We start from the raw sequence: 24,962 nt of genomic DNA, 5'->3' as shown, positions 1-24,962 counted from the left end.
TTCAAGCGCACAGCTGTCTGCTGGCTTCCAGAGTAATTCCTGTTTTATGGTAGGTTTACTTAATGAAAGAGCTGGAAGCTAATGTTGCGATATTGTCTGTCTGTCTGTCTGTCTGTCTGTCTGTCTGTCTGTCTGTTACATACAATGTGAAGGTAGCCTATATGGGATATTTACAATCCGGGCTGGAGTCGAGTGCAGGAACGACTGGGCTTCTGTCAAGGTCCCCCTAGGAGTTGCACCTCCTCTTCACCATTACAGCCTGCTTGTGGCCTCACCTCTGTCTCTGGCCCAGGCAAAGGTGAGGCTGAAAAGAAGGACCACGAGATGCCGCTGCCTAGTTCCTTGCTGGCTTTCTGCCTGCCCAGCAAGCAGGCCATGGCGATGGTGAGGAGGAGCAACAGCAAGTGGTGGCAGTGCTGGTGAGAAGACCATCGAGCAGCCCTGGCAAGAAGGTCACTGCTCACAAAGTGAAAAACCAGGTGTAGGAAACGCATCCCAGCTGTTCTTGAGAAGCCATGTGCAGTGATGCATGAAGTAAGCTGGTTGCAAGTTCTGTGTTGTTAACAGCAGTGTGGAGTCCCACAATATCTGTATCCAAGATTAAGCTGTGACATTGGCTCAGTTTGAATGTAGCAACAAACCACGGTAGATTAATTTCCCCATGGAGCTTATTGTTGTGTGCAAGCCAACATTTTTAAAATGCAAGCCACTATAGGGGGTGTCTTATGGGTTGCTGTTATATGCCAACCTGGCCAGGGTAGATTATTGTGGCGGTTAACAAACCGCCTGTGACACTAAAAAAACTCATGAGTTCTGTTTGTCATGCAGTCATAAGCTAATGCACCAGTAACTGGTTCCACCTGCATTTCACAAAGCCCTTAAAAAAAATGTGGCAACTGGCCCTCATTTCCCAGGTGTTGTTAAAAATATATATTTATTTAGAAAACTTTTATCCTGTGTTTCTTGCAGCAATGCAAAGCCTTACAATGAATAACAAATGCAACATAACTCAAACAAAGTGTTCCTTTGGTAAACGAATGTTTTGAAATTCTCTGATGCTCAGTGTATCTTTGTAGTGCATTTCCCCCCCTTTTAGAGACTCTACTGCCAGCTTTATTAGACTACTGTTTCAGAGTCTCTGGAGATTCAAATTCCATCATTGACAATTTTATCTGAATATCTTGTGTTTTATCAGAAATCACAAATACCATGAGGAACACTGTTGTTTTACTAAATGCTTCAGGAAAATAAACTGTAGCAGATGAATGAAATATATCAGTGGCTCTTAAATTTTGCTGTGTTAGGGACTGTGCACTGACTTTTTTGACAACTGCATTTTCTTATCTGTGAATGTCAAGAGAGAGGATCTTAGCAAAGTCTGTTTCTTAACTGCTTCCTGTTCTGGAACCTCACCCTTTACACTTGGCTCAATTCATCATAATTCTCTTTGATTCTCTGCTGCAGCCACTTGTGCTGCTGAAAGGACAAACCGTTTTTGGTTTAAGTATTGGAATTTGCACTTAAAAGTGGCTTGTCTTTTTAGCATGCAGTGGAAACTTACAAAAATTTTGACTTTTCAGTATTCTTCTCTGACAGTTTGTGGCCTCATTTCAAGTGCACAGGGGACTAGCTAGGTTTATTTGGTTTTCCAAACAAATTATTCTAAGGGGTAGGTTTTTTCAAAGTTGTGGCCAGCTGGTTAAAATCTGATTCCAGAAAATAATGCTGAAGATGGAATTGAAAGATTAAAGTGTTTAAAGAATGAAAGATACAGTTCAGTACAACCAGAGGTTATTCTGACATTGCAATTTAAGTCAAGATAGACATGTTGTGTCATATCCAGGAAACTGGCATGAAAGGCTGTAATTCAAATCCCAATAAATATATGATTCTGAAGCAGAGCATATCTCTATGCCATAAAATAAAACCCAGCCGTCTTAAAGTAATGCTCTAACATTTGCTCACTGTAAGAATATAGTGTAAAAATACCATAATAACCTCCAAGTGAGATGTTTAATTTTTCTTGAGATAACTTTTTCAGTGTCTCTTCTCACCACCCCCAATCAACAAAGAGCCTTGCAGCCAAGCTCTTGGATTGTTAAGAATTCTGCATTCAATGGTATCATTTGTTGTTGTTCCACAAAGTAGACAAGTCTGTGTTGAAATGGTTGTGAGGAAGAGTATGCAGCATGACCAATACAACCTTAGTTGTGGAGCAGCGAATGGCTTTTCCAGCTTTGGTGGCCAGACCCCAAAAGGAAAATATGTCCAAACCTGTTTCATGTTGGAGAAACAGGATGCCAGGTAGGGAAAGCCTGCAGGGCTAGGGATCCAAACAGTGCTAGCATTCACTCAGGGCAGCAACATTTCCGCCTGTTTAAATGAAAAATGTGCAATCCAAGAAGTGTTACTGGAACACGGTGATTTGATCATGCAGTACAGACTCTGGCATGCTGCACCGTTTTGTGGGTGGGAGCTGCTTACGGAGTCCGGACAGTGGAGCACTTATTTGGAAGTGTGATGAAAAGAACATCATTTTCTGATCTTGGAGCATAAGCCACTGTGGTTTCTGAATGGTTTGTCAAATAACAGGCTGATCAGGGCCACAAGTGCAAAGAACCAGCTATAATTCTGTGCTCTCACTTTATGTCCACACAGGGCTTTTGGGAAAGCCACAACAAACTGATAAATGAATATGGACCTGCTTGTGGGTAAGTTGCATGGCCTTCTTTCATTTCTTTTGCTGCTGCTTTTCTTATTTTCTAGCTGGCTCAGTTACACAAATTTAGTATTAATCCTGGCATGTTCCCAAGCACCACTGATGGCCAAATTGGGCCCCTCCAGATGTTTTGGACTACCTATCCCATCAGCCAGAGTCAGAGGTAGGTTGAGGAAGGGGAGGATTTAATATTCCTAATATGCAGCATGTGGTCTTGCTGGGGGAGTGGGGTTGGGCAGTCTGATCATGCGAATTCTATGCTGTGCCAGCTTCCCCAGTAACTGCTGCATTTCTGAGCCCAGTTCAGTGCCGTTTTTAACCTGTAAAGCTTTCAGGTGGTTTCAAAGGGTCAGCAGCAGTGAGGTAGTTAGGGTACAGAGGGGGCCTTTTCTGCAGTGGTCGCACATCTCTGGAATAGGTTGTTACCTGGGTCCATTTAGGAAGGCCCTAAAGACTGAGTTGTTCACAATATTAACATTATAAATTGTTCTGGTTTGTAGCTACAATTGTGTTGTAGGTGGTTGTATAATTACTTTTGTCCAGTGCTTTTTTTGTTAAAAAAAAATGGTGCCGGGAACTCACGTCCCGCGGCAGTAAGTGCGCAACCACACACCAATCCCAAGCCAGAGCAGCGCCCTCACTATCTCACTATCAGATAGCAGATAGCAGACACAATAGCAGCCTGCAGGCACTATGTTAATGATGTTTGCTGCTGATCTGCTACGATTCAAAATCACTTTGTAAAATCCCTTGGAGAAAAAGGTGCCGGAAAGCTGTTCCGGTGCGTTCTATGACAAAAAAAGCCCTGCTTTTGTCTATGTCAGATGTTTCATTGCTGGTATTTGCTGGTGATTTTATCCCCTTTCAGTCTTTACGGTGTGGGATTTTGTTGCTCTAAGCTGCCATGGGAAGGCTCCTGTTCTCAATGGCGGCCTAAAATATTTTACAAAAAGAAAGTAATAATGCAGTAAGATTTTACCAAAGAGGGTGTTCATGCAAGGAAATGGAGATGGAAAGCATGATATAAGCTATGCTCAGCAGTACAAGCCACCATTGAGATCTGCTTAAGATCTGATAAAATCTTGACCACATCTGCCAGCATTTGTCTTACCTCTCTGTGACCTGGATTTCTGCTCCGTATCAGACTCATCATGTCCTCCTTGCATGCTTAGAATAAAACCAGAAAAACAAGGTGGACCATTTACTGCTCTTTCTAAAAAAGGTAATATTCAAATGGTATGCATAGATCTATATTTTGAGCAAGGGAAATCATTTAATTCAGCCAAATTTTAAAGTTATATACTGTAGTTGTAACCTTGAAATGAAGCTAACTTAGTGTTCTGCAACGTCACTCCAGCTAATCTTCGTTAACTGGAGCAGCTCAAGTCCAGCAAGAAACGCAAATGGTGAAGACAGGCCCAGTGGCTTGAAAGTAACCTAATGCTAGTACAACATGGGTCAGTGTTCACTAGCAGTTCTCGTAAATGCTTGTGGAGCAACTAGCATGGGAACATATAATTTGTTTTGGCATGGTATGTTTATATTTCCCTGTTTTATTTTGGGGAGGACTATTGCCTGTGTGTATGTGTGTGGTTTGTCTGTCTGAGCAATATCAGTTTGCCTTCTGTGAGCTTGTAACATTCTGCTGGGGCAAGCATGCGATTACGAATTGGGAGTTAAAAAGAGTGGTTACAAGATTTGTAGCCCTGGCCTCACCTGTGCCTTGTGCTTCAGTTGGGCAAATTAATTTTCTTTCAATCTCACTGGTTTTAATCCTTTGAAATTGGTGTTTTGGGACTGGGCACACCCGCTGTGCCAGCCTTTTCGTGCATGGGCAAGTCTCTTCCATAGTATCAATTTTCTAAGAGTGACCATAACACCCTCCCAAAATTCCAAATATTCCCACCAACCCCAAAAGTTTGAGATTCTTTACTAATGGTGATCAAATTATAATTAATTGTAAATGCAATTGCATGAGCAGAATCAAAGCATTTGGTTTGACTCTTGTGCAAGACTGGAAGTTGATTTTCAGCAGGTGTTAGGTGTTTCATGCTAGCAGAATATTACCACTGTAACATTCAATATGAAGAAAGCTCCAGACGCATCTCTGAGTCATAGGATGAGCTGAAGTGACAGATGTGCCTGCTGACAAGTTTGGTGCTGGTCCAGCTGGCGTTAGACAACATGACATTTCAGCAACAACCCATGGTTCAAGGGCAATCCATGTACAGTCCATGGTCAACCATTGCCTGTGGGTTGTTATGTTCAGATTTTCTTCTAGGGCTGAGGATGGCATAGATTATTCCAGGTTAGGTAGAGAGGTACGTCAACTTGAGAGATTGTAAAGGTAAGGGAGTTCCTGCGGATTTTACTCCGCTTAGCCTGCACCTAATGCTGGTGGTGCTCATCTCCATTTCTAAGGCAGTGCTGTCCAAAGATGATCCTGTGGTCATGTGCCCAGCATGGCATCATGGAGCACTGTTACCTTCCCACCAAGGTGCTACCTATTTATCTACTAGCATTTCATGCTTTCGAACTGCTCAGTTGGCTAAAGAGCTCACGCCTTCTGGCAGAGGCTGAGCATAAACTCCAGAGTCATTAAGCTGTTGCCACCACTTCCCCGGAGAGAGTGTACCTGGCAATTGCCATGCCTAAGTGTGGATTTCAAGCTGCATCTTGTCTTCCCAGCAGAAGAGAACACAATGTATGAATTTGCACAGCTACCACGGCTTTAAAAATTGTATATTATCCTTAACCCTGATCTTAACTTGCAACTTGCAGTGCCCTCAAGATATGTTAATTATGTTCAGATGCAATTATGCAATGATTAGATGGGGGAAAGTCCTGCAACTTCCATCTTGGCCTAGCTAGCATGGTGGCCAGAAGAATTCTGGAACTGGAGGGCTTTTTCTATTTAAAAATGCCTAGAATTGTTCCCTCACTTAACTGTCAGAGTAGAGTGTGTAAGGACCTGTGCTACATAAGAAGCTCACCTCTTTAACAGTTTGTTTGACCTATTCTTGTGTTTGGTATTTTGTTTTACCACATTTCAGAGGTGGGTGGGGGTGGAGGGTTTTCTGTGAGTCATAGTCAGCATTGCCTGTAGTCAAGGGCTTTTGCAGTTGTAACCCAAAACCTCTGGAGGTCCCTGGGGTGCCCATCCCGCTGTAGATGAAGCTGGTTAGAGCAGAATCAAACAAAAAGATAATAGGCAAGAATCTACAACTGGAGAGGAGGGATAATAGAGCCAGCCATAATATTGATTGTCCTAAGGGTAAGGAAAGCAAAGCTGGATGTTCTTGCTATTTGAAGAACTGGGATATGGTGGAGGGGAAGGGAACAATGTTTGCAGTTTGGCAGTTGGATATGAGAAATTCTCACTCAGATTCTCATGATTATTGGAATTTGCATGAGGAGTTCTGAAAACCCAGCACTGTTTTTGATGTGATATTAGAGTTGCAAGTTCAGAGTAAATTTTCATATTTAAGGATATATTTCATGATTTCATGTACTTGTGCATGTTACTGCCAGAAGATCGAGCTTGCATGTAATCCTTTTTTCGTTTTTCAGAAACACTCATATGTCATATCTCCATGCTTAAACAGCACACATTCCCAAGAAGTATGTGTGTAATAATTTTAAACTCTTTCTAGTGACAAAAAGAGACATGCTAATTATTTTAAGTGCAATTTTCTAGATATTGCAATATTTTAATTAGTGTTGAAATGTTGGGAAGGAAATTCTTACTTAATGGGTTATCTTTCTGTTATCGTTCTTCATTATTCAGATATTAAGGATTTTCTATAAATGTAATAAAACCCCTCAATATTTGAATTCATTAAAGAACTTAGCTACTTGTTCTTCATTCTTTATTATTTTGCTTATGCTACCTAATTTTTACAATATTCTTGAGTGCTTGAGGTCTTCTTGAAATCCTTGTTGCTGGAATCCTAAAGAAGTAATATTTCTGTCCTCATCTTTTTCTAACACGATAGGTCTTTATTTGACTTGTGAAATTTTGAACAAACCTTTTTATTACTACCATCCTCTGAGTGTTGGTTCTTGTGTGACCTAAGTGGCACCATCCACATATCGATGCTATATGGGCAGCCTTTGAGGAGAATCCCAAGGTCTGCAGAAGTACAAAAAACCTTTGGGAAAAACCACCTAATGAAGGAAAGCCCCTAAAACACTCCAGTGAGGATGGCTGTACGTTGGGCAGGGGAGAAAACAAGCACTCACAGGGCAGGTGTCCCAGCTCAGCAACTGCTGACACCTTTATACACACAGGCACCTGCAAACGTCTTTTCTCCCTGTTCCCTTCAAAACAATAGCAACATGTAAATAAAATACTGAAAAATACTTCAATATTTGGAGTACTAAGTTCTCCTTTGTGTTCTTGGACTTGCTGATGTTCAGCTGTTCAAATAATGGGAAGAGAAAGCAAAACAAAGGGATAAAGGGCGAGGCTAAGGACTAAGAAGGGAAACAAAGTAAACTAGGGTTGGAAAAGGAGATAAATAGTAAAGAAAGGGATGGGGGAAAATAGAGAGGCGGGAGGGGAGTGGGGAGAGAGAGATCAAAGGGAAATGGTTTTGGAAAAAAGATGGAAGAAAAGTGGGTAGGCCAGGAAGCAACTCTTTCCATTTCCTCTTTCCATGCAACCTTGACCCAAACTATTTTTCCTCCCACACCAACCTCTTGACTAACCAGGACCTCACAACAGCCATTGTATGACTAGCCACATCTTCCATGGGAGACATTTTGTGGTGCTGCCAGGGTACAGACAGTGCCCAGGTTGCAAACGATTTGTGTTCCTGAGCAAACAGAAATTCATCTTCAAGTTGAATTTGGTGATGTAAGTCGGACAGTTGGCCATCTGCATTCATTGGGGTTAAGGGTTCAGGACCCCTGTGAAAGTGGAAAAACCGCAAGTATCTCTAGTCCCCCTTCTCCCACCAGTGCCTCCTCTTAGTACCAAGGAAATGGCAGAGAGATTTCCCTCTCGAGATGGGTGAGGCAGGAAGGCCTGCTTTGGAGGTCCTTCCTTGTTCCCCTTCTGCAGCCTCTCTCTATATGGTGATGATGATTTCCTGCAATAATTTTAAAAAAATAATAGGCTTTATGGTAGTCCATTCTTAAGTTTGGGTTGTTTGTAACTCAGACAGTCATAACTTGGGAATTTCCTGTAGTTTCTCAAATTCCCAAATATTCCTATAGATCCAAAAGGCTGAGGACCCCAGGGATAGGCTGAAGAATGCAATGGAATCATGAACAGGCATGCACCATACTGCAACATGTTGTTATACATTCAATTTGTTACTGCTGATTTTCATTAGTATGCTTACATCATTACTACAGCTCTCCTCTTTCTCCAAAACAGTGTTGGGATTTAGTTGTACCTATACAGAAAGTATTCGGAGATTCTTCTCTGATGTCAATGTAAAATGCGAATGGGGAAAGAGGAAGCTGCCATGTGCCAGGTCCGATTATTGATCCATCTAACTGCGAGCCAATGTTACCACCCAGGTGTTAGATTGGGGACCCGGGAGATCCAGGTTCTGGTCCCTGTTCAACCATTAAGCTCACTGGGTGACTTTAGGCCAGTCATACACTCTCAGCTTAACCAAAGTCTCAGGGCTGTTCTTGTGAAGATAAAATGGAGTGGAGGAAGATGACCATGTAAGATGTCTTGGGCTGCTCAAGAAGGCAGAATATAATGCAATATGAAAATGATAATGGCTTAGTATTTTCTAATCCAGGAGAAGGCAACTTGTGGCCTTCCACTTGTAGGCCTATAACCTTAACCAGCATAACTGGTGGTTAGGAATGCTGGGAGCTGCAGAGCAAAACATCTGGTGGGAAGCAGCTTGCCTACCTCTGTCCAACTGGTGGGATGCCTTTCTGGATTCCCATACTTTGGTCTTGCTCATTGTTTGCTCTGTTGCCTTTTTATATTATTGACAAAATGGAGTTGAGAATTTAATATTTTGAGAGTGATAAAAATGTGCAACTTGATACAACTTCATTCTCCTTCAACAATATATTGTCTGTGGGTATAGACTCTTTCCCTAAAGAAATCACCTGCCTTTATTGTCACTCTTCATTCACAGAACATTGAATATAGATGACATTGTATAGAGAAAGTGCTTTATACCCTTGTTTTAGTTTACTCAAACTCAGTCTGCTAGATTGCTCTTGAAGTCTGATTGTTACCATTAAGCAATGATGCAGGACTCAAAATGTAGATTTATTGTTAAAAACACACCAAGCATGTGAACCATGAACTATGATATTTTGTGCATAGTCACTCAAAATGATTAGTTTTTAATAATAAATATGCTATTGCTTCTTTGCCTGATTGAAGTATGTACTAGATGACTGAAGGTGGCCAGAATATCAGAGGATAGTTCTGCTCTTGATACTGTTCTCTCTCTGAATGGCTACCTAGTTCACATTTGGTTTAGTTCAATGAGCGTGTACAGGACTTGAAGTTGCCCATCAGCAATTAATACCTGGGCAGACCTGGTCACAGCCTTTCCCCACTATGGTGAGCAAGTTTTGGTTTTTTTAAAGTACAGTAATCATTTCTCAATTTGGATCCGCACCCATAAATTAGCATGTGCAAATCTGTGCCATATTTTGCCCTCTTTCTTTTTGGTAATGCATTTCCCCTTTTTTGTGCACACATGGCCACCTTAATACTCACACTGATACATAATAACTTTCTGTTATTGCAGCATTTTAATTAGAGTGTGACCCAGTTAAATACATTTTAATCAACTTAGTTTTAATCAGTCAGTTGAAGTGATTAAATGGGCACATCACTAATACTATGGTTTTGAAGAATACTCTCTTTGTTCGGGTGCCTCAGTTCTGCAGCAAGTTGTTACTGTTGCTGCTGTGTTGCATTTATGTCCTGCCTTTTTCCTCTTCTGCAGGACCCATGTCATCTTATATATCTTTCCCCACTCCATTTTTATCTTTTTAACAAGAAGAGTCTGTGACTGGGCCAAAACCACTCAGTGATCTTCATGGCTGAGTGGGTACTAGAACCTGGATCTCCCAGATTCCCACTCCAGCACTCTAACCACCACACCAGCTCTCCAATGTTTTTTCTGAGATGCAACCTACTCTTTAAATAACTTTTAAAAATGTGTTTACTCATTAATGTGATTTTAGCTGAATTTGAAGTTTTTTAATTGAGTAGTCTAACTCAGAGCTAGGCAGATCTCCAGATGTTTGGGGCTTCATTTTCCATAAGCCTTTGCTGGCATGGCTATTGGTCAGGAATGCTGGAAATTGAAACCCCAAACATCTGGAGATCAGCCATCTTCCCATTCCTGTTTATCTGGTTAATTAAAGAAAGATTGTGGTCTTACTTATAATGCATGTTTGCCTTGTGATTACTATTGCAAATGGCGCCAAATTTGGTAAACACATTCTCTACAACCATGGGCCAAGAATGACAAAGAAACACGTGGGTAAGTAGCAGAATGAGACTTAGGGCTGATTTATTTTCTGGAAACAAGCAGCAACTGTAGTGCGATTCCACCTTTGTAAGGTGAATCTTTCAAGTGGTAGTCAGCCTGGGAGAATAAACCACACACTGGGTAACGAATTCACTGACATGGCTTTAGCCCCCAGTCTAAAGCGTCTCTTAATGGATCCAAGTAGTTTACACCCAGTACAAATTGACAACCGTCAATAGAATAAGTGCATAACACAAGAGGGAGAACTGCTTAAAAGAGAACTATAACCAAATGAATCACTCCAGCTGGGCATTAATTAATGAAAAGCTTTTCATATATGGGGAAAGTCTGCATGCCACTAAGCCAAGTCTCCGACCGAGGTGCCAGCTGGTGAAGTGCTCCTCCAGCTGGCACCTCATTTGGGGGTGGCTTTGGTGTTCAGTTTAGCTGGGATCCTGAATCATTGGGAAGAAGCCAGGGCACAATAAGGGGAATGCTTGCTGTTATCTCAGACCGGTGATTGGAGATAGTGGCGGAATTCCTCATAGTGTGTTGCTTGCCCCCCAAATTGGGAAAGGGAGCACAGAAGAGGGGATCCCCACTGTAATTTCCAATCACTGATCAGAGAAAACACTGAGAATTCCTTTCCTTGATAGTCTTCAGGGCGCTAGCAGAAAACACTGTAAGAATACAATTAAGAACACCTACAGTATAGATCACATGCAAAATTCTGCTCAGTTAAAAGAGTAAAACATGACAATATTTTCAATTATACAATATCAGATGCACAGTATCCCAATAAAATATTTGTTAGAAAAGACAGTGGGCAATACATGCGTATTTAAGGATGCCCAAAACACCTGCAACTAACTTTACATTTCCATGGAGCTATGAGACCACTGCTGGGAAGGCCACCATCCCTTGTCCTCGCCCATCTAGTTGCTCTCAGAGACTGACATACAAGCAGGGCCTCTGGGGCTGATCTCAAATGTGGGGGCAGGTTGCCACAGATAAGCTATCCTTCAGGTAACCTTGTCCCAAAGTGTAAGACTTTAAAGGGTAAGTCATCATCTTAAATTGGTTGTACCAGTTGTATTGATTTAAATAATCAGCATCATCTAACAGTACCTGGAGCTGAGAAGCTGCCACATTCTCCAGCACAGTCCCTAAAAATAGAAGCTAGAAATGACTGGGTAGTACTTGTCTGAAAACATTGGCTCCAAACTGGGTTCTTTAATAAAGACCTTACCACTGCATCTTTAAGAGACTGGGGAGAGTACTATCCATCAAGAGGCATTAACCTATCTCCAAGGCACATACCTGCAGCCCAGCCCTGTCAGATTTCGATAATCAGGAGTAAGGGGCAAGCAAATATACAATGGGCCTCAGTGCTTCAAGCAATTTCTCCATATCTTTGCGTTAAGTTTAAAAGTAACCATAGCAATATGAGAAGATGGTGCTCTATTCCCAAACTATGTCAAAACTATGTCATCCATGTCAGCACAAATATGAGCATCTTCATCTGTAAAATGCAGAAGAAATGGGTCATAGCAGCCCTTTCAGAATTCTGACTCTTGCAAATAAGAGCCTGTCCTACAATTCTCCACTGGATAGCATTGAACAGACATAGCAGTGGCAGAGAAAAAGAATTTCTTCACCACCACCACCACCACCACCACTGTTGCAGAGTAAAGTCATACATGGATTCTCACCTGTGTTGGATTATACTTCTTAAGAGTCTTTTGACATTTGCCTTCTAATCAACCTCCCTGACTTCTTTCTTTTCATTTTTATTCGGTGCACTGGGGGCCATAGAAATTTACTTTGATGGCTGAAATCTAGAGAAGTGAATGAAAAAGACTTAGAGTGCAGCCTGGTATCTTTTGTGCTTGATGCATCAGAAGTAAGGTGTGTGGAGGAGCAGCGATCTCCATTGTCCTTGAAGCCCTGCATTTCAACTAGATGGCTTCTTTCAGCTCTCTGGATGAAGTGCCATGGAGAGACAGGAAAAGAAGCTGGATTTACTGGCCACTGGCCTCAGTCTTGTCCCCTCCCCACTTTCAGCACACCCCTTTTTCTCTTCTCCAGTGCCAACTTCCTACCTCAGAGGGGCAGCCAGCGCAGCTTTTGCCACACTTGCTGCAGAGGGGGTGTGGCATTCAGAGCCCCAGCCCTGAGATTACCGGCCTTAGAGCCAGGAATCCAGATAATCTATGACTCCCTCAGATAATGTTGGGAGGCCTCAGGATTCCACCCTCATTCACACCCTTGTAGCGCCACGAAGAGCTGTTTAGGCTTTGCCTTGTTGTCATTTTTCATTCATTAGTGAATATGATAACTAGTTCATAGACACAGAAATGCAAAAGGCACAGAATAGGACAAACATAAATAACCCTAAAACTACCAGTGTTTAAGCTGCTAAAATGTTCATCAAATAAATCAATGAATGCCATATACTTGTGAACACACATACAGTGTTTTCACACTGACAAAAAGTCCGAACTCTGTGGCTGTGGTCCTGGGAGCTAACTTAAAAAATAATGCATCTAAGCTTCATTTCAATCACTTTCACATGCATTTCCCTGTATCTTTCTCTGTTCTGTTTCAACATTTATCTGTAAATGTTTTTGAGTACACATCATACTGCATTTAAGAGTGAATGTGTGTGTGTGTGTATTCCCTTCAAGCTATCAATTTCTAAACACATTTTCTCTCAAATGACAAATTTAAAATAGCATTTTAATAGGCATTTTGAGCTGAACATTATGTCAGAACATGCTGGATGTTCAGCATTCCTGGACTAAGTGAGTTCCTGTTCATCCATTGGTTCAGGTGGTATCTATCAGATCTGTTTCAAACCTTCAAGCATCTCTGCCATTGTAAAATACATGGATATAGAATATAGGAACCTTTTCATGTATCCCTTTATATTTTCCTTTAAGCTTTACCTGCTGGATAAATTTCCAAGATGCAACTCACTCCTAACTCTTGGAATATAAACAAATGGTCCAGTTTGTGCTTGATTATCTAGCATCTAGTAAATGTTTAGCAGAGTTTCAGTGTTTGTTACATTTCGAAAAATGTCTGCTAATCCTCTCATCCTGTCTTTTATTCTTGTTGAAAATAACCCCTATCTTATTTACCTAAATTTCAACACAAGTACTCAAGACGCTTTGCATAAAATAAATAGCCTATACTCCAACAAACATGAAACAAAAGGGGGGAAATGTTACATCATGACGTTACATAATGATCATATGCACTGGACACTGTGGTAAGACAGGAGGAGCTCAGTAGCTTTTGGATCATTCCAGCTGATGGAGGTGGGCTGGAAGAGTCAAAAAATGCAGGCAGCTCTGTTGACCTGTATATTTTCATCTCCATTGAGAGCAAGTCTTTAGTACGTCCAATAGGACTTAAGTGTGCATGCAAGAGCAAGTCACCTCAGGATACTTAATTCCCTCCACCCCCAAGCAAATGTGAGGATTGTAGCTAAACTGAGAGGGAACAAGGAAATATGAGCAATGTGGCAGATGAGAGAAGAATAAAAGTGCCAGTTCAGCTCCTGTGAGTTCAGGCTCTGGTACAGCATTGCTGGTCCATATGAGCAAGCTAAGGCTTCTGAGGATTGGCATCCCTGGGATTGGCCTCCCCACACAGCCCAGCTAGCCCCAGTCTAGCATGGAAATTCTGCATGGCCAGTACCATGTTCCCCTATTCTCCCGTAATATGGTGGAGAAATTTGCTACATGATGGCAAATATATGAACCAAGTGTAGGAAACTCACCAAGGTGAAGCTGATCAGCACTGTAAGTACAGCTGACAGGTCCATACCAGTTCAACAATGAAATTTTTTGGAATGCTGAATTTTGGGCAGCAAAATAAGTTACAGAAGCTAATGAAATGCAGGAAAATGTATTTGAATTCATGGGTATTATCATTGTTGTTGTTGTTGTTGTTATTGGTGCACAAATTGGACCTCTTGGAGAATTCGGACAGCTCTGAGTACAGGTGGTCTTGTCATGCAGGCAAAATGGCTTGAGCACCACCCCATCCTTCAACAGCTTTCCCACCCTATTCTCTGATGCTCTTGAATTCAGGTAATGAATGCCCTATGTATGACTGGCTTCAGTCCTGGAGGAGATGGAGCATTTTACTCACTCCTGATCAAAAACTGCCTCCAAATGAATAGAAGGAGGAGAAGGAGCAAAGAGCTTATTTGCACCCCCTCCCTGCACCTCCAGTGATGAATGCATATCTTTGAAATTGGAGCCTTCATTATTTTTTTTCCTAAGGTCACTTGAATCATTTGACTGATACCATCACGATTTGTTGTGAACCAGTTTCCTTGACAACAGGATGTCAAATCAACTTTTCAGCTTTAATCAAGTCAAAACAATATATTCTGTGTATTCTGAAAGCCCTCAAGTCTAAGAGAATGATATTCCAAACCAAGGTTCAGTAGGTCACCATGCAAGCACCTTCCCCCCACCCCTGCCACCCGCTCTGCAAAAACCTTTCAGTCTTTTAAAAAATCATATCTGTGTTGCTATATGGAGGGTACAAATAAAGAGAAGAAAAGAATTCAATGCTCCGCTCTGTTGGAGAAAAATGAAAGAATTCATGTAACTGCACCAGAACATATGGTGAGGCAACCCAGCTCAGTGAAAGAGCACATGCTTTGCATGCAAAAATCTCACAGTTCAGTTTCAAGCATCTCCAGGTAAAAGGATCTGATACCAGGTGACAAGAAACATCTTGCTTAAGGCCCCAGAGAGCTGTGGCCAGTCAAAATAAGCAAGACTCAAATAGGAGGGCACCATGTTTTGGAGGGCCCTTGGGCAAGATGCCTTCCACGGGTCCTCCACTGTCTTGCCCCCATTGTCACCAGCTTCTCTTGCTCCACATCCTCTTCCTCATTACAGCCACCGCATGCCTGCTTGACAGAAACGGAGACAGAGGGTTCCTTAGAAATGTTTTAATGTTTGGATCTATAAACTAAATCTTCTTGGGGTCCCAATCTGGCCCTCTAGTGTTTCCCCAGATGGCCAGCTCCTTTTTTGAAAAGCATTCCTTTGAAAGTAACATCTTGTTATTGGCTTCTTTGCCAGTCAGACTTGTGGAGGTTAAGGCTTAGTGTAACTTGGTAGGTTTGGTATCAGCAAAATCACTAGGAGAGTTGGTTTTAAGGTTGTTCCTTCCAGTGTGTTGTTAATTACTAGAAGCAAATTGGGCAGGGAAAGCTAAGTATCTGTATATATCTTACATGCATAGTGTTAAGTCTCCACTTGGAGGGGACTGATGGGACAAGGGGAATGAGACAGATCTCAGAACTCTGTAAAAGTGGGGTAGGTAATAGACAGGCTGAACGTTACTGTCATGTCCTTCAGTGCAAAATTTAGCAGTGCAATGGCAGCAAAGCGGCATATTGGAGTCCAGGTTTGCCTCTAAGATGCAGGGCCTTTTTGTCATAGCCCCAGTATTTTGACTGTCCGCCTGATGGAGGCCCATGTGACCTTTACTTTTCTGTGCAGAATATTGGCTTTGTTCTGCTGCTTCTGTATGTATTTGTTTGCTTTTATAGGATGTGGGTCTTTTGATTGTTTATGGTATTTTATGCTCCTTTGTGATTTGATTGTCATGGTTTTATACTGAAAGCTGCTTTGGAAATTTTTCATTGAAATGGATATAAAAATCTTGTAAATAAATGATGGTACCCTACCATGTGAGAAATAGAAAGGTAGCACAATAGGATGCAATAAACTTTAAATAACCAGTTGCTTGACCTTCTGAAAGGTGAAATACATAGTTTTCAAGCTGAAAGGAACAGAATAAAGTCTATAATAGACATATTCTTATTCTCCTTTAATGTCTCTAATTACTTCTCAAAAGGCAACACAGATGACCTGTTCGTTATGTTAATGTTTGTTGGTAGGAAAAGAAAAAATCTTTTTACATCTGTCATGGATTGAGAATTTTAAAAACTAATTTCTTTGTTGTGATATAAACATTGACTTGAACACAGTAGCTTCAACCAGCTTTTTGGAAGCAACATTCTATATTCCACATTTATTAATGACTGCTTTATGGAACATATTTTTTCTGCTTATCTGTAGGGTTTAGATTTCTTCTTCCTCCTTTGCAGTCCCTTATTGGTCCCAGAGCTGAGTTTGTGCACATTGATTATATTACAGTTAGTATAGGGCTATTCCTTCCCGTTCTGTGAGCTTTTCTACACAAGATTATTAATTGCTCTATCTGCTTTGCATGTCCAAGCGCTAGAAAAAGAATGTTTTCTTTCTTGCTTTTCATCATAATTATAGTGGAACAGCACGAATGCACAAGTAGGAAAATACCTTTTGTTACTCCTTCAGAAATAAAGCTTCATTTCCCCTCTCAAAAGCTTGGTGGCAGGGGCGCTGTCAAAAGACAAAAACGAACCTGGAGCCCCTAAAAAAACCACAAACAACCACAAGTTACTACTGCACCATGGATGACTTGTGTAGAAAAACGCTAACTCTCTTTTTGTTAGGACAGGATAGAAAACCCCTTTTTGAATTATGATGGCATTCTTTGAACATGACCCTTTGCACTGGTGTTTGGTCTGAGCTTTAGCTTTATTTAGCACAGCAGTGTCCATTAATATGGCTTCCTTTCACTTGGCTGAAAGCAGATTGAACCCGGTGATAAAGAAGATATAACAAGCACATGCTGAGTGTTAGAATGTGAAACATGAATGTGCTGATGATGTACAAATCCACAAATGTTCTGGGCCCACACACTTAAGATGCATCTTCTACCAAGGCGCCAAGATACATCTTTTCCATTTAGTGCATCACTCATTTAAAAATCACATCAAGTTATAAAATCATATATTCAGTAAAAATAGGTTTGAAAAATACAGTGTTGATGACCATCAAGAACTCCCTCTCTCCAGTGCCACAACTCCTCTGTGACTTTCCCACAACTGTTTCTAAGTCTGTATCGTAACCATATTGGCTCCTCCTCTTCTGGATCTCAGACTTACTCTTTAGAGGACTACAAGACACTTTCTTTTTTACTACTAAATGAGTTTCAGGCAGAGTGTTGTGTAGAAGCTCCCAGAAGACTGATCCATAATCACTCCATCTCCTGCTTTCCCTCACCCTGCAGGTGGCCACAATAACCTAGCCTTGAAGGTGTTATTTTTGTTGTTTGTAGTATATGAATGAGTTTCACAGAGACTGTGTAAACAGAAGACGCATGCTCTGAGTAGCAAATGCCAGGGACAAAACTGGGTTGTTCACCTTCATGCCCTTCCTGTTAACTTCCAGGGGCATCTGGCAGGCCGCTCCTGGCAACAGAATGCTGGACTGGGTGGAACGGGGTCTGAGCCACCCAAGTCAGACCTGGACATTGTACGGCCCGCGGGCCACATCTGGCCCCAATAGCTGACCTTGACTGGCCCGCATGAGGTCACTGGCAAATTAAAAGTCAATACAAATATATATCGTCGTAATATAGATGCAAGTAATACAACTGCACTGCTTTTATTTTGAAGGATCTGCTAAATTGAATTGAATTTATTGCTTTTCATGTAATGTTAATGTTTTTGTGAATATTCATTAAATAGTGTTGTTCTGTGCTCCACATTTTCATTGTATCATTGTAATGTTTCATTTATTGTTTTTATAGAGATATATATTGAGCAGAGCTGTAAGTGTATTGGTCCAGCCCTTAACAACTGTCAAAGTTTCTCATGTGGCCCCATAGGAAATTAATTGCCCACCCCTGATCTAAGTACTTTGTGCATTAGTGTTTTCTGCTCAATATTGACTGCCCTTTCATTATCTCTTTCAGCCTTCTCCAACCTGGTGCCCTCTAGATGAGATAGACTATAGTTTACATCATCCCCCAGCCAGGAGCTTTATGTATTTAAAACAAATAGACCCTGCCATTCCTCTTGGCAGCAGGCCTGCAAGTTTTATGTACTTAATCCTAAATATGTGTGTACAATATTGTAGTCTCATTTCATGTTTACTAGTGAGGCAGGAATTACATTTGACAACCAGTTGCTCTAATGGTGTAAAGCTTACAAATAATTTTTAAGAGCATAGAAGAGCTGGGTTATATTTGACCAAATCTAATTCAGCATTTTGTTCGCAAAACAGACATTTGAATGTCCCAAAGGGAATGTGGAGGCAGGACATGAGTGCAGTACTAACCACCCTTCCACTCACATTACCTTGCAGAAAGTCCTGAGAGGCAGACTGCCTCTGACTCTGGAGGTGACACATTGTCTTCATGACTCCAGTGAGGACAAAAATGAGCAAAACTTTGCAGATGGCTGCTAAAAGCCTGACAGGGTAAGAACAGTTTTAGACTTGAGATGGGATTCCTGATCAGATCAGGATTCCATGCTGCAAGTCTTGCTTCCCATGTACACCTTAGAGATGCTAAGGTTTGCCTGTCCTTTAGTGGTTCACTCTTAGTTATGCTAATGATTTACCTGTCCTGAAGGTTCTTTTTGTATTGTGTTGTCTTAATCCTTTTTGTTTTATTCTCATTTGTCTTCAGCAAACCACCTATGTGATCCCCCCCACCTGATCCCCCACCCCTCCTCCAAACTGTGTATGTAACTGATAGCTTATAAAAGCATTTTGTACAAATGCCATCTTTGTAGTCCCTTCCGGAACTGCCTACATGCCACATGATTTTCCTACAGGTCTGGATAAACTGTAAATGTTCTTTTGATTGTGTACCCCCAGCAGACTCTCTTTGGGTGGTTTTTTTCCACTCTTGACACTAGTAGCCATTGATAGTGTTATCTTCCATGAACGCAAAGGAGAAAGCAGAAGAGAAACATTTGCTTTTTCAGTGAATGCAGCAGCCAGTTTATATTTGCACTGCAAAGTGAATAATACACATGTGTGTGCAAAAGAAGCTTTCAGGTTTCTTCCACAGTGGGCATCCTAGAGATAATTAAAACCAAGAAATCGGCAGTGACACACAGCTAGGATATTATCTGATGCTGAGTTGAAAACTAATGTTTACTATGACTGATCTATAGTGCAGTTAGATAAAATCTTTGTGCCCTCTCTTCACCTCTTTTCTGATGTAGAAAAAGCATTGCTGTGAAATAAAAGTTCAGCATGCTTTGATTGGCCTGCTCTTCCCTTTCAATATCTGCTTTTCTAATAAAATGTCTTGTGCTAGGAAAAGAGATTAACCGTGTGACCAAAGCAGGGCTATGAAGCTTTGATTTCCAAAACTACTGGCTACCTGAGTTGGACTGGAGTCTACCAAGGCAGGGTAGATGGCCAAGATGGAACCCGCTAGATGCTGGAGTTTGCTGACTTCTCAAGTCCCAGTTCTGATCACCCAGTGCAACACAATTTAACTGGCCAGGCCAATAAAATACAGGCGGGTTGGCCTTCTGATTACAAAGGGAGCCATTGTTTGGAACAGGAAACACGTTCAACAAATTAGAAACAAATAATCATTTTATGTGAGAGACTGAAACAAACTCAAAATTCAGAGAACAGTGGTCTCTTGATCACTCCCAGCTGTGGCCCTTTCATAGTCTGTATTAGGACAGGCCATATAATAGTGGTTTCTTCCAGAAAACAGTAAGCAAGTTTGTACAGTTTAGAATTACGTGTAAACAGGCTACATACGAGAGAGTCTATTTTCCCTCTGTCACTGTTTCTCAGACTCAGGAGGGTCAGGGTTAAATGAACACATGCCCTAGGAGATTATGCAAGGTAAATGCAAACTATTTTGCAGGCCCTTTTTTCAGCATTATCAACAGGAACGCTCTCTCTGTGTTTGAGAGAGAAAGGGAAGTGTCATCTATGTTGTTTAGCCTTCCCCGATTTCATTCTTACATTTCAGATGACAATACCCAGTATTCTGGACCTTGGGCCATGCTGTATGGAGCCAATGGGAGTTGCAGTCCTAACCATTTGGAGGATACCAGGTTGGAGAGGACTGATGTAGCCCTTACCATTGGCCTATAACAGCAGACACTAGAGTGATGGTGGGGAAATAGGATCACTTTTCATTAATCATTATACATGTTTAAACTCTATGAATGTGTATGCTCATACAGTAGTTGTGTAATGGAGTTTTCTTCCAGAAAAAGACAACAGTGAAATGCAAGGTTGCTCACAGAGAGAGTCTGCGTGTGCAAAATTTGTAGTCTGAGTAAAAAAAAAAAATCCATATTTTATCCAAGGAGCTCATGGTGTGTTTATTTTCCTTCTCCTAGCTTTGCATCTTCATAGCTAGGAGGAAGGATAGGCAGAGAGAACATGACTGTCCCAAGATGAGTTTTTTGGATGAATGGAGATGGGAATGCAGGTTTCTTTGTCTCTGTTCAGTTGTCAGACCATTACACCGTAGTGCCTCTCTTTTCGAGGGAACAATATGTGCAATTTGGAAGGGAGGTGAGGACTCTGTATATGTTTCTGTTCTATGACTTCATTGAAAGCCAAAGTGGTGTAGCGGTTAGAGTGCTGGAAAGGGACTCAGTTGATCTGGGTTCTAGTCCCTGCTTAGCCATGGAGCTCCTTGGGTGATTTTGGGCCAGTCATGTACTCTTAGCCCAGCCCACCTCACAGGGCTGCTGTGAGGATAAAATGGAGAGGAGGAGAACCTTGGAAGCCATCTTGGGTTTCTTGCAAGTGAAGGAATGGCAGGGTATAAATGCAATGTAATAATCATATATATTTTAATATGAAACACAGTGTTTTTATTTATTATAAATTATATATTTATAAATTAAAATGGGGTATCCTCATAGTAGGGAGTTTGCAGAGAATATTTAGGAAGAGTAAGAAGGAGGGTATAACTTGATAGCATTTGGAAAAACTCTGCCCTGCATACCACCAGTTTTAAGGACCACTGAAAACCCAAAGAATGTTTGCAGCAACATCTCGGGAAGGTCAGTAAGGCAAACACTATGTTTTCAGAAGTGCAAACAAAACAAACTCCAGCCCAAGTTGAGTGAAAATGTCAAAGCTGAAGCATGGCTATTAAAACACGGGCAAATACATTGGCAACTTGATGGGAAAAGCGTTTAGAAATGCTCTGCTTGCCAGTGTTTGCCAAGATAAAGTACTGGAGACAGTTTCCTCCACTCCCCATGCAGGAGGGATGATCTCATATCTTATTAGGATCACGTTCCTATTCAATTGGAATAGTAGAGAAGTGCAATCCTATTAACAGCGTTCATTGTGTATTAATGAAATGGAATACTGATTCAGCTAATCAGCAGCAGCAATAGATAACATATGCTCATGGATGTAGTTCTGGTAATCAAGTTAACCTGTTAGAAGAAAAACAATCCAAAATAACCTTGGGATACTAGGACTTTACCAACTGAACATGTCATTAGTTGTAGTAGTGTATTTCCTAATTCTTGTCCTAAAGTTTCTCAGCTGTGCCCTTGAGGTGATGGGAGAGACAGTCCCTGTGAGACACGTCAGATGACCCAAATGACACACTGAAAGTCTGAGGGGCAATTCATCTATTATTCTGGCATCCTTCCAGGTTTGATCTCCCAAATCCTCCTGCATCAGAGATAGGCCCTTGACTAGGGAAAGAGAGGGAAAGCTCTCATGCATGGGGTTATTCCCAGGGGGATAGGTCTGCATGTTGCACTGCAAAAGCCATAGCTCCTACAAAGCCAGCTTGTTCTCTAGTGTGTATTTATTAATATGCGATACATTAATAGAATAAATGCAATAAGAATAGCTAGTTTTTTAAACATTTATAATATGTAAATAGCAATGCTAATAAAAATAGCAAAAAAATAAGTAGGTGTGACACAACAGATTATACCTAATAATGGCCGCATTCACACAACACTACACGCAGCCCTGCATGCTTACCCCATATGGATCACAGGTTTTTACTGTGCTCTACCTGACAATCAAGTGGTTTCTACTTGATTGTGGTTTCCATCCTCCCTGCTCAGTCTCCCACTGCTGTTGGAATGGCTTGTATCCCATCAGCTACTGTGCTGAAATTCAATCCTAAGGTGCATCATTCCCGGCTCTTCCTCATTAGTATACATAGAGAGGCTGGTGGGCTGGAGTGGCTCCTGCAGTTGCCACTCTTTCCAGAGTGCTCTGTGGAAGTTGCTTACTAAGACCATGGAACCATGATTCTGGGTTCAGACAACATAACAAGCTATAGTGGTTCAGTGAAGCCGTAGAACAACCACTATCTCATATAATGGTTTCTAAAGACCCAACTTTCCATGGTGAAATATCATGACTGAATTCAGACTATACAACAAACCAGAAATGGTAAAAAACAAAACACACAATGACTTGTGTTTTCTGAACCCAACCAGTAAGTGTGATTGAACTATATTCCCTACCTCGTCATTGCAGTAATTAATTTTTAAACATTGGGTTCTGTAGAAATAATTTTGTTGTCTCTCCCCCGCCCCCGCTTTTGTAAATTTGGCCATATAGGCCAGATGCACCACTTGTCAGTAGCAGGTAGATTACGCTTCTTCAAACTAAAATTATAGCCAAATGTATCACCATTATAAATCAATAATCCTGTCTAAATTATATGAGGGTATTATGCCTTTTACATATCCCAACAAAGTATCCAGAGGATCCATTGGCAAATTATAACCTGTAATTCATTTTTAAATTATCAGGTATTAAAGAGACCCATGGGATAGAGTTGTTTGGATGCAAGCAAAAAATATGAAACAAATTCACTTTATTAGAAATGCACCTCCAGCACTGAACTTCCATTTGTGTTTTTGCTGGCCCCCAAATGGTCAGGGAAGAAGGACACTTTGGTGCTTTTCTTACGCAAAACCAAGGTGAGGGAACCAAATCTAGAAGTCTGTGTGCATTCGTGGAATCTTGGTTGCAAAACCTGAAACCTCCTTACGTGCCATTTGCAGTGGAACTGAAGCCTGCCAAGCACATGCACCAAAGAGACATTGCTGTCACAGCAGTCAGATGGGCTTGCTTCAGGTTAGCCCTGTGCAAATGTTCAGTGTGCTTTTCAGGAAATCAGAGTCATAGTTTTGGGAAGTGTGCTGCAGTCTGAGGGGCAAGCCCTGGTTTTTCTGTGTAATGTCATCAAATTGTTCTCCAGCTTCCCCTTATTGCTTTTATTTCTTTTCAAAGCTTACACAATCTGCTCAAATTATGGATGCTTAGGTGGATTTTTACTGCCTTTATATTATACCCACTAGTCTGGATGGAATATGCAGGATATACATATTTTTTTTTAAATCTCCACATCAGTCAAAGTTGCAATTTGACATGTAGCTTACACTGGAAGAGGAATAACTGAGTACCATAAATCGCTCTCAGTGTGGAAACATCCTTGAATTAGTAACTGTGGCAGGCCAGGCAGTCACTTGCTGACTCTTGAGGTGAGCAATTTATTAAAGGTCCTTCTTGAAAGACTATTTTTGGTGAAACTACACACAGCGCACTTAGGGAGGTTTTGCTTTTAGCAGCTTTCCTTATTTAACACCTTAACTGCCTTCTTAATAATTTTAATGCAGCTCATGTCTAGAAATTTTGGATGGTATGAGAATGTGCAATGGCATAGACTCTCTTTTTTATGGAAGAGTAGATAGCCCTGGAATATATGAAGAAAATAATGCAGTGATAAGCGTGCCGATGCATACGGTGTATGGAACGTTGGAAAGTGACATTTTAGAGCAGAGAACTGAAAGAATAGTTGCCTGGATAATCTCATGTAAAGCTGTTGTTGCAGACTCGCCTGTTTTCATTACCAGAAAGGAAAGGAACCAGAAAGATTGATGGATGCGGCTATTTTTGGTATACTTCATTCAGTCATCACAGTTTCTACTGTTCATGTACATACTCCAGATATAACATATGAACACAATTGAAATGAAAAGGCTGAATTGTGGGAGCACATATATTTCTAAGTGGTCATGCATTCATGAAAAACTTAAGAGTGAAATTTTATGCATGCGCACTTTAGAAAAAGTTGCATTGAATTAGTGGGGCTTCATTACGGAATAAACATAGAATTCAGCTGCATTTGTATAATGCTGCAGAACATTTGTGACTAAAATTATTCACATAGCTGTTGCTTTCTGCTGGTGAAACCTGTCCATGTTCATTAGCCAGGCTGTTTGAAAATGAGAGGCCAGTGTGTTTTGTGTATGTATACCTATGCATGTCTTAAATAGTATACCTTGAGCATACCTACCCCTTGCTTCAACTTGCCATCCTAACAATTTTAATTTGTTCTAAATCTTAATCTCTGTTCCTGAGATAGCTGCTGGAAAGCTGGAGGCATATGCTGAAACAATAAATAGGTGAGAAAGATTGAAAGGGAGGCTAAGTCAGCTTTAAAAGGGCAAATGGGTGTGGAGGCTGGGCAGCCTTTGTGAAGCAACCTTTCTGGACGGCATGCTGCTGCTGGTACAATGAGGGGACAAAACCCCTGAATAAGTTATCAATAATAACTGTCAAAAAGCAGAAACTGCTACATTCTTTTGAAGCCTTTGAGGCTACTGAGTTATGGCTTTTTCTGTGTCAGCTCTGCTGAATAGGCTACAGCCCAAGCCACCCCCATGCAAATTTACATTTTAATCCACTATTAAAAGGCAATGCTTTTCTTTTTCCTAACAACAATGTCCCTAGCATTTTGCACACATGGAACTCCATGCTCCTGAAATGTCAGGATATAGGAGTATCTCATCCGAATAATGATAAATTGGCCAACAATGTCAACTTCTAATGTACAGCAGAAGAAGTGCCGGAAGGTTA

General features: G+C 41.2%; 1 protein-coding gene across 3 annotated transcripts in view; it reads left to right on the top strand.

The window, feature by feature from the left end:
- Nucleotides 1-24,962, top strand: part of TBXAS1 (thromboxane A synthase 1) — a 291,669-nt gene that overhangs the window by 91,584 nt on the left and 175,123 nt on the right. For all 3 annotated transcript variants that reach the window (XM_044441322.1, XM_044441323.1, XM_044441324.1), the window contains one exon: nucleotides 2,659-2,711. In XM_044441322.1, coding sequence (XP_044297257.1) covers nucleotides 2,659-2,711 — 53 coding nt within the window. The remainder of the gene's footprint in view (nucleotides 1-2,658; nucleotides 2,712-24,962) is intronic.

Source organism: Varanus komodoensis, unplaced genomic scaffold (genome assembly GCF_004798865.1).
Source record: "Varanus komodoensis strain SLA01 unplaced genomic scaffold, ASM479886v1 scaffold39, whole genome shotgun sequence".
In the NCBI taxonomy this organism is placed as follows: Eukaryota; Metazoa; Chordata; class Lepidosauria; order Squamata; family Varanidae; genus Varanus; species Varanus komodoensis.
Note: the sequence above shows the minus strand (reverse complement) of the source record. Positions and strands in the feature narration are given on the sequence as shown.